This window comes from Typha angustifolia, chromosome 12 (genome assembly GCF_048772165.1).
Source record: "Typha angustifolia cultivar Huaian chromosome 12, ASM4877216v1, whole genome shotgun sequence".
Classification (NCBI taxonomy): Eukaryota; Viridiplantae; Streptophyta; class Magnoliopsida; order Poales; family Typhaceae; genus Typha; species Typha angustifolia.
The window spans coordinates 1687905-1706991 of NC_133250.1; the positions used below are offsets into that span (position 1 = coordinate 1687905).

At 38.5% G+C, this 19087-nt stretch overlaps 2 protein-coding genes across 2 annotated transcripts; both read left to right on the forward strand.

The window, feature by feature from the left end:
• Window positions 1–461: 461 nt before the first annotated feature.
• Window positions 462–11960, forward strand: LOC140771744 (DNA topoisomerase 1 alpha-like). The gene is made up of 17 exons (XM_073113396.1): window positions 462–620; window positions 774–823; window positions 3330–4641; window positions 4789–4983; window positions 6571–6651; window positions 7145–7204; window positions 7315–7409; window positions 7512–7668; window positions 7747–7872; window positions 9821–9901; window positions 9992–10082; window positions 10157–10311; window positions 10703–10771; window positions 10856–10945; window positions 11043–11146; window positions 11222–11390; window positions 11590–11960. The coding sequence occupies exons 3-17, from the start codon at window positions 3370–3372 to the stop codon at window positions 11656–11658; spliced, it is 2814 nt and encodes a 937-aa protein (XP_072969497.1). The 5' UTR covers window positions 462–620; window positions 774–823; window positions 3330–3369; the 3' UTR covers window positions 11659–11960.
• A 3478-nt stretch (window positions 11961–15438) lies between these two features.
• Window positions 15439–19075, forward strand: LOC140772172 (F-box/kelch-repeat protein SKIP20-like). The gene is made up of 2 exons (XM_073114100.1): window positions 15439–18312; window positions 18937–19075. The coding sequence occupies exon 1, from the start codon at window positions 17162–17164 to the stop codon at window positions 18308–18310; it is 1149 nt and encodes a 382-aa protein (XP_072970201.1). The 5' UTR covers window positions 15439–17161; the 3' UTR covers window positions 18311–18312; window positions 18937–19075.
• Window positions 19076–19087: the final 12 nt, after the last annotated feature.

Here is a 19087-nt window from a genome sequence, read left to right on the forward strand (position 1 = left end):
GTTCCTGAGAGAGCTTGACTAGACTCAAATTCTACTAAAAGAGGCCTCCTCAGCTTGAGAGGCATTCAAGTCGATCAAAATCTCCTTCAGCATGAGCAGAGTCCGAGCCCAATGTTCGTCCAATTCCAGTTATTTTTTGACCCAAATGTGGTCTGACTAACCTGTACTGTAATATTGTATCCACGATGCCTGATGATGAGCTATGACATAAGTCTTCCCACCACCAAGCCAAAGCCTTGCACAACCCTACTTTGGGTCCTAAACCACATGCTTTGGACCATGTAGGGGCCGCTAAGTCGGGTCGGATCCAGTCATTTAAACCCGGTTCACAAACAGTTGGGTCGGATTCCAACGTCACCCTTCCAGTAGCCAAAATCTCTCCCAGTCGGTTTCGGATGGGTTTTTATTCGGAGCTCCGTTATATCGCTCCAATTTATGGAGGAGGTGTAGCTATGCGTGTGGAGAAAGAGAAAGAGAAGCAAAGGGAGAGAAAGAAGGGGGGCGTCTTTGTTTATCTATCTCCTCGTCTCTCTTAGCTTTCTCCTCTCTGCCGCTCGCCGCCATCGCCGTCGTCGATACCGCGTTGCCGATCTCGCCGCCGCTGCCGCCGCCGCCTCTTCGTAAGATTACCCCCTCGATCCCTTCCCCTCTCACCCTCTCTCCTGGAGCCTTATCGGAATCATCTCTCTCGAGCTCGATTTCGTTTTCTTTCCTTTTCTTGGTTCTGAAACCCTAATAGTTCTCGATCTTTTCGCGTTATTTCTTGTTGTCAGGTGGGGTATCAAGAGAGGAGGCAGCAATCTCACCAAGTGGATGTTTCTTGGTACGTTTTCTTTCGGTTTCGTTTCGACTTGCGTTGTAACCTATCTCGATCTGGTTTTCTATTTAATTATTGAAGAACGTCGATATTTTGGGCGATTCTATAGTTTGGTTCCGAATCCTTTTTTCAAGCTTCTTACTAGATTGTGGTAATCTAATTTATGCCTTCTGGTTTAGTATGGATTTAATGTCCATATTTTATTAAGTAGACTATAGTCATTCATGAATGGATGTTAGTTTCTTAGTTAGTTTCGATCAATTGCATGTTAATGTAATTTCCGATCTTACTTACAAATAAAAGATAATGCCATTCTTATTGTAAGACCAATTCAACAAATGAGGAAGAAAACATTTGGGTGTAACGAAGTTGATAGTTATTTGTCAAATCCTCTGCTACAAATTGTTTTAGGAGCAAGAGATGGACTATAATATGTGTAAGAGCACATAACTATTATTTTCAATTATTTATAGTAGCATAGTTACATCACTGGTTGCGTATATGCAGAAGAGAATCATTTGGTGTTGGCGAAATTTTCGTAACTCGGATTTACAGTCTTTGTACTCATTTTCAACATAAATAGGATGAAAGAACAGCCATTTTATTATGCTTTCCTTTTGACATGTTTTATCCGGATACAAGAACAGCCATTTTAAAGAGCACAAGAGTTAGAACAACAAACGAATGGAGAAGGTGCATGATTCAAGAACTGTTGAGAGTATTAGTTGCAGTCAGTTGTGTTCCTTAGGATCTAAATCTAATATAGCTTAATGACTTCAGGGCTACAGAAAGTCTAATTTATCATTGTGTTTAGTTAATGATAGCGGATGATTTGAGCTCAGATCCGTAGAAGCAAAGAGAAGGGTTCCTTCTATGGTATAGATGAGGAAACAAGCACCTTCTTTGATCTTCAGTAAGGTACGGATTTATGATAGGCAACAGATGACTTCAGAGAAAAGAACAGGAAAGAAGAAGATGAAAGCGGAAGAGATAAGTTGCTAATGAATGAATTAGTCATTCATTATCTTACATATTAAGATAGCTGTTACTGTTTATGTTCCTTATTTATCATAAAATCCTAAGCTAAGAATACCCTTTTTGGATCTTTGCACTCCTAGGGATCCTACAGGAACTATGAGGGATTTGGACCTCTATATTGAGTATTGCTCCCTTCTATTGCTAGATTTACTTGTTGTGACATGCTTACTTGCTGGTTGGCCATCTACATGATCAGCATAGCCCTCATATAGCAGCCATTTCTAGTGCTAGCCCTGCCCAGCGCAAACACAATACACTAGACCTGACATACCTATGGAATGGCAACCCTTTCTTGTTCTTATCTACCTGTTTGGACCTATTCACTATTCACTAAAAGAGATGTATGCCAATTGACATACCGTCAAATGATTCAAAACATGATCTTCCTACTCTCTGTTATTTGATTAAATCACAACCTCACATTAGTTTTAGCTAAACAAATTAACATAAATTTAAATCCACTTAAGAAAATTATAATCTCCATCTCCCTGATGTTCTGAATACTAGAATCACTTTACACCATTGGATTGCAATGTGAGAACTGAGAACAACAGATTGATGATGGTGCCACCCACCTGAGTTCCGTTACTCACTTGATTATCAATGCGAACAGGCTTACTTGATTGGCTGCAATCATTTTTGACATGCTAATGGCTATCCATCTCTAATAGTCAATTTGAAACTTCAGTATAAGCTGAAAGATCTCTAGGTTCTTGGTTTTATGGACATTGTTCCTGATTTTGTTGGAGTAAGACAAACTAAAATTATGTAGGAAAAGTACTACACGTGACAAATTCCTCATGCTGCACTGCGCACCTTCATATTTTAGCCCTTCATATAATTCTACATCATTGCAATTTTCTTGTGCCTTGTGAGAACTTACAAACAATTCATGATTATTTTATCCAAAAGAGTTGATTCAAAGGCTTCTCGTTTTCAACCATCCAATCAAGTAAACTGCATTATCTTTTCTTGGCACCTGATTTTGGTAATAAAAATATTATTTCTCCAATCCAGGTTTTAATCTTTCAGTTTATTTCCCCATATTACCTTGTGGATATAGAATCTTAATGGACTTCTAGCCTTCTCCACTTCTATATCCATTTCTTTTCCTTTTCTGTCCACTCAAGCATGACCTCTAGAAATCCCCATGTCTTTTGGAACATTAACTTCCAGTTCAGTACAAACAGAATACCTAATCCTCCTTGTGTGGCATTGCAGTTTGTAATTATATTATGTTGTTTCCATGCTACTCTTTGGTCTAGTTATAAGGCTCAATGACTTGTCACTTATATTTTGATGATTGCTTTCCTTGTCTTCAATTGGAAGGCAATCAGGTAAAATCTAATTAGAATCCAGACAGACATTTAAAATTATTTTTATTGCTAACATGCTTTCTCCACTTTGAGTTGCATTGTAAGTAGAAGCATTGCATATTTTTGTTCACACTCATAAGTACAAATGGTATTTGCAGGTTTGATGTGATTCATGATTGACTGACAGTGGAGGAGAAAATGGCTCTTGATGGTTGCATCAATCCAGTTCTTTATGATAATGGTGAAGATGATGATGGTCCTATTACCTTTAAAAGGACAAATGTGTCCAAACATGGACAGTTGAACTCAGCTTCAAGTAAATCAGCTTCTCAAAAACGCGAGGTGTCATTCGGAAAAGTTACAGCCCCTGATCAAAGTTCTCCTACTGCTGAGAACACAAACTTGCAAAGGAATAAGGTGACTTCTAATGTAAAGGTAGCGAGTGAGAAATCTAATTCAGCAAGCTTGGTATCTCAGGCTTCATTACCTGGTCAATCCAACCATTCATCTGGGCATAAAAGTACAGCTATTAGCTTGGATAACACTAGTTTAAAGAGGTCTTCTGCTCAAGCTGAGATTTCAGATGATTCAGACGATGATAAACCATTAAGTCATAGACTGAATCCAGCTTCAGTGGCAGTCCGGAGGAACAATTCCATGCCTGCAGAAAAAATAATTAAAAGTTCTCCACAACATAGATTAGAAACTAAGAGCTTGGATAAGACCAGTAAAATTGAGCCTTCTGATGATTCTGATGATGATAAGCCATTGAGCTCTAAATTTTCCTCGGCTACAGTTGAGAAAGGAAGCTCCTCTCGAGTGAATATGATTGCTTCATCTTCATCACATAAGATAAATACAAGCAGTAAGGACTATTCTGATGATTCAGAAGATGAGAAGCCATTGCTTTCTAGGTTTTCATTGAAGTCCAATAATGTTGCATCTACAAAAAATTCCGAATCTGGAGAGAAAGCTTCAGCTTCTAAGATTAAGCAAAATGCTAAAGAAGCAAATAACAGTTTGGGGTCCCCAAAAATTTCAAACAAGCGGCCTCTTGGTGATCTGAGTAATTCAGATTCTTCAGTTAAGAGGGCAAAAGTTTCGGATTCCTCTGCTTCTGTTAAGGTTAAGCATGAAGCAATCACGAAAAAGGAGATAAAAACAGATGATGCTGACCACATACCTCTTGCACAAAAGATGAAAATGTCAGGGTCCTCAGATGGCAAACAAACTGCAAAGAAGATTATAAATAAAACTACATCGTTTAAGAAGGATAACAAGAAAATGAAGAAAACAATGAAAAATTCGAAATTCTCCAAGTCATTAAAGGTTCCACCTGGATCTGGTGGAGGGAAGAAATGGACTACCTTGGTTCACAATGGTGTCATTTTTCCTCCTCCTTACAAGCCTCATGGGATCAAAATGCTATATAATGGACAGCCGGTTGATTTAACTCCAGAACAAGAGGAGGTTACTTCTGAAAGCTCTTTAGTCTGCATTCTTTATGATAAATCCTTTGTCTTGCTTTTTATCTTTCACTAATTAACATTTACTATCATTGTGTTAGATTTATCAAATTTTGCATTCATCGTCTGTTCTAAAACTCTTGAACTGCAGGTTGCGACAATGTTTGCAGTGATGAAGGACACAGATTATGCGACCAAGACAAAATTTATTGAGAACTTTATGCATGATTGGAGACAGATTCTTGGTAGAAACCATGTTATTAAAAAATTTGAGCTCTGCGATTTTACTCCAATATATGAATGGCATCTTGGGGAGAAGGAGAAAAAGAAGCAGATGACTACAGAGGTAATCACTATACATCCAGCCGTAAAATCAACTCCCTTATGGTGTCTAATTATCTAACGCAATGATTCGACTCTTCTCTTGCATGCAAATATAGTTATATCAAAATATATCTGAAATTCCCTTCTAGAAAGACATTTACATTTGTTCACTACATGTTATGACATGTTGACATTTTTAGTCAGTTTTTGGCTTTGCTATGGGCATTGTGGATTGTTTCTGTCCATGTTATTTGGCTTTCAAACTAGTTTTGTTCTTTTGGAGATGCCGACTGTATGACTATTTCTTGATGGAACAAAAATAACTTGCTAGGTTAATTGAAAGCCCTAAGAACTGTAACAGAACAGCAACATATATTCAAACTTCATAAAACCTTTATTTGACAGCACTTCTATACACTGGTTATTTGTATATATACTGAAATGTAATGACCCTTTTCAGTTTCTGTTTTTGTTAGTCAATAAGCAAGTGTGCCACATGAGGCGATTCAGGAGAGAGAACTTTGGTGCTGTCTGAGGAGTGTTTAGCACTTGGATAGTTGAACAACTATTGTTAGTTCTTTTTCATGGCATCCCAAAAGGTTGTACCAACTGGCAGCAGTTCTAGGTAGTATATTCATAAAGCTCGTCAGTGTGGCAGGAAGTGTCATCCCGTGTGTCGTTATCATCCTGAGCATCTAGAAATTAGAATGTAGAGTTTTGACACTGTGTGGGGCCAAAAAATCTGCAATTTCTTGGTATTCGTGGATTCAATAGATTGGACTAAATGAGGGTAAGACTTCATTCATGTTCTCTGCTGATACCTTGCATTGATGCAAGCCTCATCACACTAGGATGCCCGGTAGATTGGACAAGAGCATGCATTCTTATATGATTTATTTTTGGGTGGAGAAAACCTTTCTGCTCGAGCACTTAAGCGTCTCTTGTCATTTTTTGATATCTAATCACTCTGAAAGTGATGATGGATTGGAAGGTGATATCTAGTTCCTTTTTCTTGTTATCCATCTTTAATTGATGACATATGAACCTTCCTTTTATTGCAGTGATCCCAACAACATTGTAAGATTATTTTGCTCTTCTGTGAGAATGCTACAGCAGTTTATTTTCAATCTCTGTGCTTTAACTTAGTTTTTGTATTAGTCAAAATATCAAGGTTTTAATGCCCCCCTCCCACCCATCCACCCCCTCTCCCTCCCGGCCCCCAAGCCCCCCACCTCGCGGTCATATTATTCACTTGCTCTATAATTTATAAAAAAGGGTGTCCGCACGAGGCTTCTCTCTATGTGGGGTCTTGAGATGTTCGCAATCTTACACTCATTTTCAATTTTTACACTTGTTTCCAAGACTTGGACCCATGACCTCTTGGATGCAAGGGGCAAGACTTAGTGACACCTTCCATGTGACTTTTGCTCTAAATTATACCAAATGTCATTTATTTAGGCTGTTTAAGTTTTTTTTTTATAGGGGAGAAGCACCTTGCTCTAGTGATTGTCGGTCAATGCCGACTAATATTTATAATTCATCACTTTCTTCCTAATCTGTATAGTTTAGTAGACTATACATAATGACTTTGAATATTCTTTTTCTACAGGAGAAGAAAATTGTAAAAGAAGAGAAACTGAAGCAGGAGGAGAAGTACATGTGGGCTATTGTTGATGGTGTGAAAGAAAAGGTTATTTATCACTTATTGTTGAATAACTAGTTCTAATTATTGTTGTTTGCCTATCTGCTTCAATTTAGTTTAATAACACAAATGTATCTAGTCTATGTTCACATTGGATTCTTGTTATTTCATTATATTCATGTGATACATTAGTTCTTAACTTCTTTTGGTTTAATGTCTAGAAGCTATGCAGTTGATGCCATTGATTAATTAATATAATTGGTTTCATGTGTCAATTAGAGTCTCAATCCCTGTGTGGTGATGTTTACAAACATGTACCATGGTCTTCTTTGATATGATATATATGTTTGGCTTATGTAATGGCCAAAGTGATCAAATTAGGGTCTTCTCTGTCGTTTCTTTTGCATCCATCACTAATCTTCTTCAGTATGATATCTATGTTGTGGTTTATGCAATGATCAAGTGAATGTTTTTTCTAGCCTTCTTTCTTCCTTCTGCCATATCCATTATGCTTAATACTGAATGCCTACATTCTTTTCAGGTTGGTAATTTCAGAGTTGAACCACCAGGTTTATTCCGAGGCCGTGGAGAGCATCCCAAGGTCTAAACTGCAATAAACTGTACCTTGCAGGAAACAATTTTTGTTCTGTTCTCATAATTCATATATTCTGCGAAGTTTTGTTGAAACATTTGGTGGAATTATATTGTCAGATGGGAAAACTGAAACGGCGCATTCGACCAAGGGATATCACAATTAATATTGGAAAAGGTGCTCCAGTTCCTGAGTGTCCTATCCCTGGTGAAAGGTACTGACGAACTAAAGAAAAATGTTAAGGTGGAATAGAAAGATATGAAGTACTGGCAGATACTGGATTTATAGGCCTTTAACGTTGGTGGTATCTTTGCAGGTGGAAAGAAGTGAAACACGACAACTCGGTGACATGGCTAGCATTCTGGAATGATCCCATAAATCCGAAAGAGTTCAAGTATGTATTTTTGGCAGCAAGCAGCTCGTTGAAAGGGCAAAGTGACAAAGAGAAATACGAGAAGTCTAGGCTATTAAAGGTAACAAACTGAGTTACCCTCTTTCTTATTGATTCCAAGTACTTATAGTCTTTGTTTGTAATTGATATCTTCTTGCAGGATTATATACATAACATTCGTGTAAATTATACAAGGGATTTTACTAGCAAAGATGCTACGAAGAGGCAAATAGCGGTGGCAACTTACCTCATAGATAAGCTAGCACTTAGGGCAGGCAATGAAAAGGTATTGTATTGTCTACTTCTGGTTGTGGTTGTTGCTTCACTATTATTCCTTTTTCTTCCATTCTAGGATGTGACATCCTATATTCCAAATTATTCAGGTTATTTGCTTGATTATAGTACCTTAGTTTACTGGAAATGCCAGTCCATTGCCTGTTGCCCAAGCATATGTCATGTAGATTTTTTCTTGCATTTGTAATTGTTGGTTATATCCTAGTGTTACAAACATTTGTTAGGGAAAAGAGAACTGTGCAAGTTATTCAACTAATTTGCCTATTACTTTTGTGTTCTTGTATCCTTATGACAAAATTCTGTTTTGAATATAAGCACTAGATGGATCTCAAGACTCCCAGAAAGGGCTTGTTGGTTCTCAACTTTGCAATTCTTTGTGCAATTGAACACAAACTTGTTCTCATCAAGATATCCTCTTGTCTCATTTGAATTTCAGATCTATGTAATCTAATCTTCAGATCAGATTTTGATGGGCTTTATTTTGCTCACTTATTGGCCTGTTCTCACCACTCCACAGTGTGTATCTTTCATGTCCTGTGCAACTGTGTCACAAAGACCATCACGATCTTGTATCTGCTTTACTATGCTAATTCATTCCAGTACGTCTCCATATCATACATGCATACTCACTGATTACTTGTTCCCACCACCTGACAGGGCGTTTATCTCTGATGCCCTGTGCAACTGTGTCAAAAAGGCCATTGTGATCTTACATCTGCTTTACTATGCTAATGTGATTGCACTAATCAATTGCAGTACTTCTACATAGCATTCATGCATATTCATGATTTTTGGTAACAAACCAACTTCTTTTCTTGAGTGATTTCATGTATGTTTGACATTCAAGAAAGCACTCTATTTCATTCCTGATGTTGTTCTTGCTTCCTCTATGATTATTTCTAAATTATAGTTTCAAATTACTGCCCCCTTATTGTGAACTGTTATTCTTCAATTCTTTATTGGAAAAGCTTAATGTTATTCTTTTTTTTTTTCAAGCTGCTAATAAAAATGCCATCTTTCACAACAGTATTTATTTTCTGCTTCACCTCCAGCTTCTTCTTGATTCTCATGGCTGATCCATCAGGCTTAGGTGTTAGTTCCTTTTTTCTTTTCTTTTTTCTTTTCTGTTGGTTTAGTTGCTTTTGTCATTCTATCCCTTGTTTGCAGCTTCGCTATGTTGTAATATCCTCCTGACTTTGTAATACACAGTACTGAAAATATTTGTTTATCCTGTTATTTTCACAATTCTGTAATGTTAATTATAAACATCTTTGATCTTTCCACTGAGTGGTGTTTAGAAATATCAATGATGCTTGTCAAATGAGTGGTGTTTATATGCCAAATTTCTTTCTTTATTTGGTAATTCAAATGTTAAACCTTCTGGTTTGTGATAATGATGGTCTCTAGTCAAAGGAGAGTGCAGAATGAAGAAAACTAAGACAGTGGTTATGTTTGTTTAACCATATTTTAATACTGGAAATAAGTCATTTGCTCATTGTTAATCCAATTATATTCAGAAGACTGGAGCTTGCCTTTATATATTCGATTATCTTTACTCATTGCTTTTTGTAAAATTTATATTATATTGAAGATACAAATTTTCTAAAGGAGAAAGTTGAATATATATATATATATATATATATTTGTTCTAATTATGTCTTCTGATTTTGTGATTTTGTCAACATGCATCAATTTAATTGTGCTAGTTTGCCTAGCATGTCCTCATATGGACGTTATGTGATTGTGGTCTTTTGAAGTACCTAAACTCTTTTTGCCGTCCAACATAACCTTTTTTTAATATCTTGTCTTGGATATTGCTGTCTAACCTATGCCTTTCTCCTTTTTCTGACATTTATATTGAACAGAAGCAGGCTATTATAGTTCATCAAAATTCATATGCTTAACATTCTACTCTTTGATCTTGGCTGAGTATTTCACAGGATGATGATGAGGCTGATACTGTTGGCTGCTGTACTTTGAAGGTAGAGAATGTTGTCTGTGTGCCTCCAAATAAGTTACAGGTAAAATAGATTCCCTGGATATGATATCTTGGACCACAGACTTGTCAATGTCTATTTGATTATCTTTCAATTTGTTTCCCCTTTTTCCAGTTTGACTTCCTCGGTAAAGATTCTATCAGATACTTTAATACAGTGGAGGTCGAACTGCCTGTATATAAAGCCATTGGGGAGTTCCAAACTGGTAATTATATTATTTCTTTCAATTGATTTTAAGCTGCTATACTTAGTTTCTGATTGTTGTTTGTGAATCTCTAGCTAAAAAAAGTGACGGAAAAAGAAAGACTGATGGAGATGATCTCTTTGACTTGCTTGATACAAGTAAACTTAATGCACATCTAAAAGAACTCATGCCTGGCCTGACTGCAAAAGTGTTTCGTACATATAATGCCTCTATTACCCTGGATGACATTGTAAGTATGAGTTGCAGCAGTCCTGCTTTATTTTTTGCTCCTCTCTGTGCTTTTTATTAAAAGCAGCAAATATGTGCAGGTGTGAAGTTTATCCATTATATTTATTTAATTTCATCGTCATTCTTATTATCTTTTCTATTGACTCATTATCATCCTGCTTTCGATACTTTCTGTTCAGTCAACTAATGCATAATATTGAGTTCGCCAATAGCAAACTGAACATTCCTTGCAAGTTAGACAATTTCTTTTTTTAAAGTTGATTATACTTTAGCTGTAACTCTTCTTTCATTTGTCTAGAACTCACTATTTCACTGTAATGACTTCTTAATGTCCATCTAATGATACTAAATACTATTGCCTTCATGTGTTGACCTGTGCTATGTCATGGCAGCTGAACAAAGAAACCAAGGAAGGCACCCTTCCAGAAAAAATCGCTGTCTATCAGCGGGCAAACAAGGAGGTAACAACTGATTAAGCCTTTATCCAGCTACTGGTTTCCTAGATGTGCATAAGGGTAATAAGTGATGGATTCTCTTCAAAACAGGTCGCTATCATTTGCAATCATCAGCGAAGCGTCTCAAAGTCCCATGAGTCCCAGATGTCAAGATTGAATGAAAAGATAGATGAATTGAAGGTTTTTTGTTGTTTAATTTCCTCATTGCGTCTTAATCTATGTTTTTTTTTTCTTTCCCTTATTAAATATTTCTGTCTTCTTTGATAATGCGCTACAGGCCCAGAGGGATGAATTGAGAGTGGATTTAAGTAGGGCCAGGAAAGGGAAGCCTCCACTTAAAGATAAGGAAGGAAAGACAAAGAAGAACTTGTCCCCTGAAGTGTAATGAACTTGACTGCAATATTCAGCTTTTACATTCAAGAATGGCATGTCATCTCATGCAAACCAAACTTGCAGGTTAGAGAAGAAGCTCACTCAAATTGATGGGAAGATAGAGAAAATGGAATTGGATAAAAAAATAAAAGAGGATTTGAAGACGGTAGCATTGGGAACATCTAAGATCAATTACCTTGATCCTAGAATATCTGTTGCATGGTGCAAACGCCATGAAGTTCCCATTGAGAAGGTATTGCAGCATTTACCATGATGCCTTGTTATTTTCGTGCAATCATTATGCTTTTGTCCATTTTAAGTTGCTTGTTGTCTTACAAGTAGATATATTTTCGACGTTTATATTCAATATCAACCACTTCCTATGTGTTCCTTTTTGTGGACAATATTGCCTTTTAAGTATGGTTCAAGAACTGACGGTTTGAACTCATCAGATCTTCAACAAATCACTTCTTGCAAAATTTGCATGGGCAATGGATGTCGACCCCAGCTACAGATTCTAAAGCATTGGTTCATTGGCATGCATTCATTATCGAAAGCAAGTGGGAGATGTTGCTAGCCTCTCAGCCTTTTCTTGAATCATATTTCAATTAGGAAAAGAAAGAAGTTCCTGTGTTGTAAGTTTCTGTTGCTTCGTTCTCATTACTTTGAGAAAGATACGCCCGGCATTAATTGTAGGAGGTTTTCTCATATGTTCAATTATTCAGATCAGCTGAGAAATCGAGGAGTTGTTAATGGATATCAAGTGTATAAACATTTAAGATATTTATACAAAAATGACTTGTTTAGTTATTTACTGATTCCATTATTATGGTTCATGAGCACTTCTAAGTGACTCGGATAATGCAAGCAAGTCAATCTGAGATGAAACATTCTATTTTCTTTTTCCTCATAATTGTATTGTACGATGACCGAGTTCCGATCCAAGGATTAGAAGGCCATCCTTTGAACTTTTGGTCAACTTCAAGGCAATTATGTTCCTACCATGTTACATTATCGATAAGATTTCTACTATCCACTTTTTCCATGTAGATATTTTTTTCATGCATTGTTGCTTGAGAGCATCGATGTTCTATCAGCAGCTAATCAGAAAAAGATAGCTCTTCATTATGTGTGATGTGATGTTCTATCAGCAGCTAATCAGAAAAAGATAGCTCTTCATTATGTGTGATGTAACTGTAGGACTAGGGCTGCCAAAATAAACAAGCGGCTCAGGCTCAGGCTCGGCTCAGCTGAAGCTCAAGTTCAGCTCGGCTGGTTAGAGATGAACAGAGCCTGAGCCGTCGAAACTGGCTCGAAATTAATAGCAAGCTGAGCCTAAGCTGGAGTCGGCTCGTTCAGGCTCGACTCGATAGGCTCGGTATAAAAGAGTTCTTACAGAACCCTATTCTCAAATGTCCAAATCTCACATCTGTCCCTAGCCTCCTCCTCCGGCGCAGGATTGGCGTTTCAGAGGGCGGTGATGCTGCGGCGTCGGCCACCTCCTCCTCAAGTTGTCGGCCGTCCTGTCCTCCTTCGCCAAACTTGAGGGAGACTCCGACGACAAAGGCAGCGTCAGTCGGGCCACGGTAGTAATGACGAGGATGCGAGAGCTCCTTGATTCGCTCGTTGAGATAGCTCTGTTTCGAATCGGCTCGTTGCCGAGGTGACCGGCTATAAAGGAGGAGGGGATCAAGGTGACTGGATTGGCGTTCCGGAGGGTGGTGATGCTGCGGTGCCGGCTGCCTCGTCCTTCTCAAGTTGCCTACTGCCTCGTCTTCCTCAAGTTGCTTGATAGGCCTAGAACAATTCTTTCAAGATCTAAATTTATTGTAGGAAACAGTCTGCGCAACCGAGAAAAAATACTCACCAAATATTCTCCTATAGTCAGAAAATTACGAAACAAAGTGGAATCGACCTGTAACGCCCTGATTTACGTTTTGCATATTTACACCATTCACAGTTTCGAACTACAACAGGGACGAAATTACGATTTAGTGCGGGTGATGGTGGTGGTGGCGGGTGGAGTGGATGTTAGGGTTATGAATGGTAATGGAGATAAATGTGGATGGTTGATATTGTTTAAATGATAAAGACGAAGAGAAATAAGTGGTCGAGATCTCAAAGAAGAGGGAGGACTTGATAGACGAGGGAGATTAGAAATTAGGAGAGACATTGCCAACAGTAGAGGTGGTAGGTTGATGAAGAGGGAGGAGAGAGATTAGAGTAGAGAGAATAAAGAGAAGACAAGAGGCAAGAAATCAATAATCCAATAGCATAATGATTTTGGCTGCTATCCATACCTTTATAGAAGCTAGCCAACAAACCAAAATACAATTATTAACCCTAATTCTGGAAGATTCCCGTCGATTACGTTCGAACACACAAAAGACGTTCTCTGTATGTGTAAACGTGCCCGACCATATTCGAACACATTTTGCGTTCTATGTTTTTGCAAACTTAATGCAGGCATTTGCAAGGGCGTTCAAATACGACCTATAAAAATTTTATTTTAATAAAAATAAACAACTAATAGAATAAGAAAATATCCTAACTAAATGTATCATTGCCGCGGTGCTCAGCTTGGCTCGATCTTGATCTGACTTGGCTTGAATGAAGCTCGATAATAGACTCATTTCAGGTTTGAACTCAGCTCAAAATTTATTTTGAGCTGATCTTAAGCCGGAGCTGGCTGTAGGACAGAATTAGATAATCTAGCTTGAAAATGCAAAAGAGATGCAAACCTCTAGAAAACTCTTCTCATATATGCAGTCTTTTGACATTTATTTAAAACCAGCGGCTAGCAAAGTAGATCATCGAAAGATGATTTCAGGAATGTTTAGAAGCACAATTGGCTTCCCCATTGTGATCAAGCAATAATTTCGAAGTGTGTACGGAGCTTCTACGTAATATCTAGTAATTGGAGTTGGGAATGTGAAGGAATAAAGCAGGGGATAATATCTTTGTCATTTAATTTCCAGCATTTTGTTTCTTGTTCGTAAGATGATGGATTCAGGATTGTGGAGTGCTTGCAATTTGGTCTCTCGGACGTTTAAAAAAGCCCGAAGTGTGATTTTTTTTTGGTTGAGATTTTGGTATTTTTGCATCTATTTTAGCAGTTGCATGAACTTGAGATCCTACGAGCAAGATGATGAATTAACCCAAAAGTTAAAAAGTTTCGTGTTCTCTCATGCATTAACAAGATTTAATAGATGGTAGGTAGAACACAAGGGCAGCTCATACCAAGAATAGCTATATATATATATAACACAGTTCTAAACCATTTACTTATCTTCATGTAACGAATCTCATTACAAAGGGGGCTACAACTGAAGCTGATAGAGTAGGATTTAATGGGGGAGATACCCAAACAAAAAAATGTGATGCTATGGATACATTAATCACTCTTCAGAACCTTTTAGGTTCTTGCCAAGAAAACCTAATGAGAGTAAGCATTGCCAGAAAAAGTTATCTTCCCTACCTGACTACTTTTACTCTATTCCAACAACTATTCCAACAAGTGGGATGAGGTGCTTTCAACATTGAACTAAAACTCTCTCTCTCTCTCTCTCTCTCTCTGGGCATTCAGCTAGGTCACATCACACTACCTTCCACTTACTCTTTTGAGACATGCCCAAACAAAAAGACATAATGCTATGAATGCATTGACTACTTTTGAAAGTTTATAGAGCTCTTAGGTATACTGAGATGTCTCTAGTCACCTGATGACCACATTTACCCATTTACTGCAAATGAGGTCAGGTATATGTAACAATTAACTGCTCCTGGACAATGAAATATAAAACTGGATGTTGAATGCCAGGTTTAAAAAAGAATATGTGAGGAGGCTGTATAAAAATGGTGAGAAGACCTGATCTCTATTTAACCTAAATCTAATATTTTTCTCTGATTTAAGGAACAATCCTTTTCATCTCTTAGTTATGTTTGAGATAAAGCATTGATTAATTTAGCACTTTATAACTTATGTAAAATATGCTTACTAAGTTTGATATCTTTTTCTTTTGCTGGGATGATACTCTTCTCTCTCTTTTCTCTCTCTCAGTTGGTCTCTGACAAAAAGCAAAGGACAAGAGTTTGGAGGAGTAGCACCAACTCTGGGGCATGCAGGCACTATAAAAGCCTTCTACTCTTCTAGAACAGCTGAAGTTGGACAAAAGATCCCATGTGGATGTGGTACTCACTCCTCCTTAATTGGCTCCTTACTAGTAGGACCCATGCCATTGCCTTCTTTCCTTTTTGTTTTCTGATTTTAAGACCAAATAGAGGAGACTGGTAATACAGATTAAATCACAAAATAGATAAAATATAAATTATTTATAACCTAATTTTTTTTTCTCAGAAGAAAAAGAAAAAATAAAAAGTGGTTCTTTCTCAACTTGATATAATCACTAATGTAGAGTAATTTCAACTATATGAAAAGAAAACATTGGTACTCTTAAGATATATCCTAAAATTGGACAAGATTTAAACAATGGAGAGTTCATTAATCTCTAGTCTATGTCCTGAAGGTTAATCTGCATGAAAGTATGGATGAAGTCAATGCCAATGACATCAACACAGCTGTCGAGTTTCATTTGGATATTTATTCACCTTGGCTGAACCCCATTGATTGATGTGCAAAGAGTTCCTCTAGTCTTAATGATCATATTAATTAAACCAAGATGAAGCCAAAACTAATTAATTCAGTCAATTTTCCTGGACTCATGGGCCTAAGGGAACCTTTTCCTAAAAGTAAGTGCAACCTTGGAATTCATGTGCACTTTAATAATCTAAACGTTAACGCCTATTATGAATCCTTTGTTGCTAGTAATCAAATATATGGAATTGTCTTTGGATAGATGATAAGATCATAAGAGAATTACATTCATAGCCATGCATGTGTCAATATATAGTTGCCATGTTAATTTATTACAATACAAATGAGGTAGATTTATTTTTGACCATGTAATCCCTTCCCTTCCAAGAATAAGACTATTTATATCATTTTATAACTAAAATATTGATGAAAAATAAATTAGAAGAGTATTCAAAAGACAAAGTATCTTAAATTTAGAGGCACATTTTGAGCAAATTCTAAACATTCAAATCAGGCCTGATTTAAAATCGAACTGAGCTTGAATATAATCAAACATGAATCCAATTAAAATCAAGTACGAACTGAACCTTAGCTGTGAGCATAGATACAAATGAGATTTTTTTAGAAATGATGTATATTAAGAAAACACAGAATAAAATTTCACTCTCATATTTGACACTCCCAAAGTTAAACATTTTAAATCTAAATATATTTAAATCTTTTTAATTAGTTTGATCTCATCATCCTTTCTTTGTCCTCACGATACCAAGTTGGTTTTCTATTTTATGTCTCATTGGAAAAGTAGGAACAATGCCAGTTGCTTGCGGCAAAACCAAGCCCAGAGATGGGATTTGTCACCATGCTAAAAGATGCCACAAGTTGAAGTATAACTATCTTTCTCCATTGGGCACCCTTTGTCACAATTAGTTCTTCTGCAGATATATTTTTATTTAATCGTATATCCTTGGAATTTAAATCCAAATTATTTATTTGTTTCATATGAGCTTCTTTAATTAATTAAAAAAATTCATCTAATTATCATATTCAATACAATTCTTCATGATTTCTCTTCTAGAAGAGCTTTTGCATCATCTCCCCCCCATCCCCATGTGGCTCTCATCATCCACTTGCCATGAATGATGCTTAATGCCCCAAATCCTAGATAGGGTTGGCTTTACCCATCCATAGACCATTATTATACTACTTACTCTAATCAATAGTAGTGGCACTTCATCATCATGGCCCTTGGACCTCCCTCACATACCATCATACATTCCTCATGAATCTATATGCCTCGCTCTCTCTCTCTCTCTCTCTCTCTCTCCTCATCATCATTCGAATTATTATTATAAAATTTTATCTCTTTTCTCACCATTGTAGAAAATCTATATAAATAGGCACATATTAGTGAAGGAGACATAACACACACAATGGCATCCATGCACATAAGAGATGCAGATATGGGAGGAGGAGAGGAAGAGGTCCTCATACCTGGGTTACCTGATGACGTGGGACTCGATTGCCTCGCACGTGTTCCGGTCCGCTGGCACGCGCGCCTCCGGCACGTGTGTGGACGATGGCGGGATCTGGTTACCGACCCGGTGTTCCAATGCCACCGCGAGCGGATCGGCGCGGTGGAGGACCTGATCTACCTCGTTCAAGCGATGGTCCCCCTGCCCCACGACGAGGCCGCTGGAGGAGGCGGCGAGCACAAGGCGGAGGATCGGATCCGGCCCCCGGAGTATGGGATCCATGTGTACAACGCGACTTCGGGGGAATGGTGGCGGGCTGCTGCGCCGGCGCCGGCGTTTGCGCAGGTCGCGGCGGCTGGGCGGGAGGTGGTGGTCGTCGGAGGGTGGGATCCGGCGACCCTGGATCCCGCGGCGGAGGTCCGGATCCACGATCCCGCCACCGGCACGTGGCGGCGGGGGCAAGCAATGCCTGCGCCGGCGAGGTCCTTCTTCGCTTGCGCCGGCGACCCCGCGCCGACGAGGCGGCGCGTTTACGTTTCCGGCGGCCACGACGCCAACAAGAACGCACTCAGATCGGCGGCGGCGTACGACGTGGCGGCCGACGAGTGGTCGCCGATGGCGGAGATGGGGGACGAGAGGGACGAGAGCCAAGGGGTTGTGGTCACCGGGTGTGGGTTCTGGGCGGTGAGTGGATACGGGACAGAGGGGCAAGGAAGGTTCGAGAACGGGGCGGAGTGGTACGACGACGAGGCAAAGGAGTGGAGGAAAGAAGAAGGGATTTTCCCGGCGGCCGAGGGCGGCGCCGCCGCCGCGTGTTTCGTCGGAGTGAAAGGAAGAATTTGGAGTGTGGAGTGCGGGAGAGGGGTGAGGGAGTACGAAGGGAGAGGGAAGGGTTGGAGGGTGGTGGCGGCTACGCCGGAAGGGTTAAAATCGAGCCCAAGGGCGGTGGCGATCGGCGAGGCGGAGAAGCTTTTTGTTATCGGGGCGACGGAGGACGGGAGGTGTAAGGGGTGGGTTTTGGAGGCGGCGTCCGGGAGGTGGACGCCGGCGGAGACCCCGGCGGAGTTCTCGGGTTTCGTGTACTCCGCCGCCGCGATACGACGATAAAAGTAAGCAAACGTTCCACTTTAAGGAAGCAAGCAATAAGCAATACATAATCTAACTCACTTAGAACTCAGTACTAAATTTTTGGAATCACAGTGGAAGAGTAAGTGAAGTCTATATATCCTACTAACTATTAATACTAATTATTGTCTTTCCATGTTGTCTTTTATCTTTAGATCTCGTTTATTCTGTGCATAATTTTTTTTAATACTAATACTTATATTTTATTATTTAGTTATAAAACGTGATAATTATCTTGAGTAAATTTATACAAAAATTTATATTTAATCACTAACTATGAATAAGTAAATTAATTATACTTAAAGTTTTGCTATATAAAATTTGACCAACTCATAGTATTATAATAATTATGAATATACATAGGTGTTTGATCACAGATTATATTTAAGAGAATCATAATGGGAATCAGCAAAGCAAAGGCTAACTATTGATAGTAATAATTCTAAAGATCTTTTAACTTTTTAAGGAGAAGATCCATCCTTGCAGGATTTAACTCCAACAAGGTACTTCTATTCAATCATCATAAATTTGGCTAATGGGAGGCTGATCCACTATTATCCTTAAGAACTCATTGGTTAATTGCTCATGTAGTCATTTCTTCCTCTCAGAACTGACACTGCTGCAAAGAGTGAAGATGAGTCCAGTTATGGAGGGGCAGTTAGCTGATCAATTCTCCTATAGAAAACCCCTTTGGTATCTCTCTCTTATATAAAACTGGAAGAGTGATTTCTCTATGCTGATTGCCAGTCACCACCACTC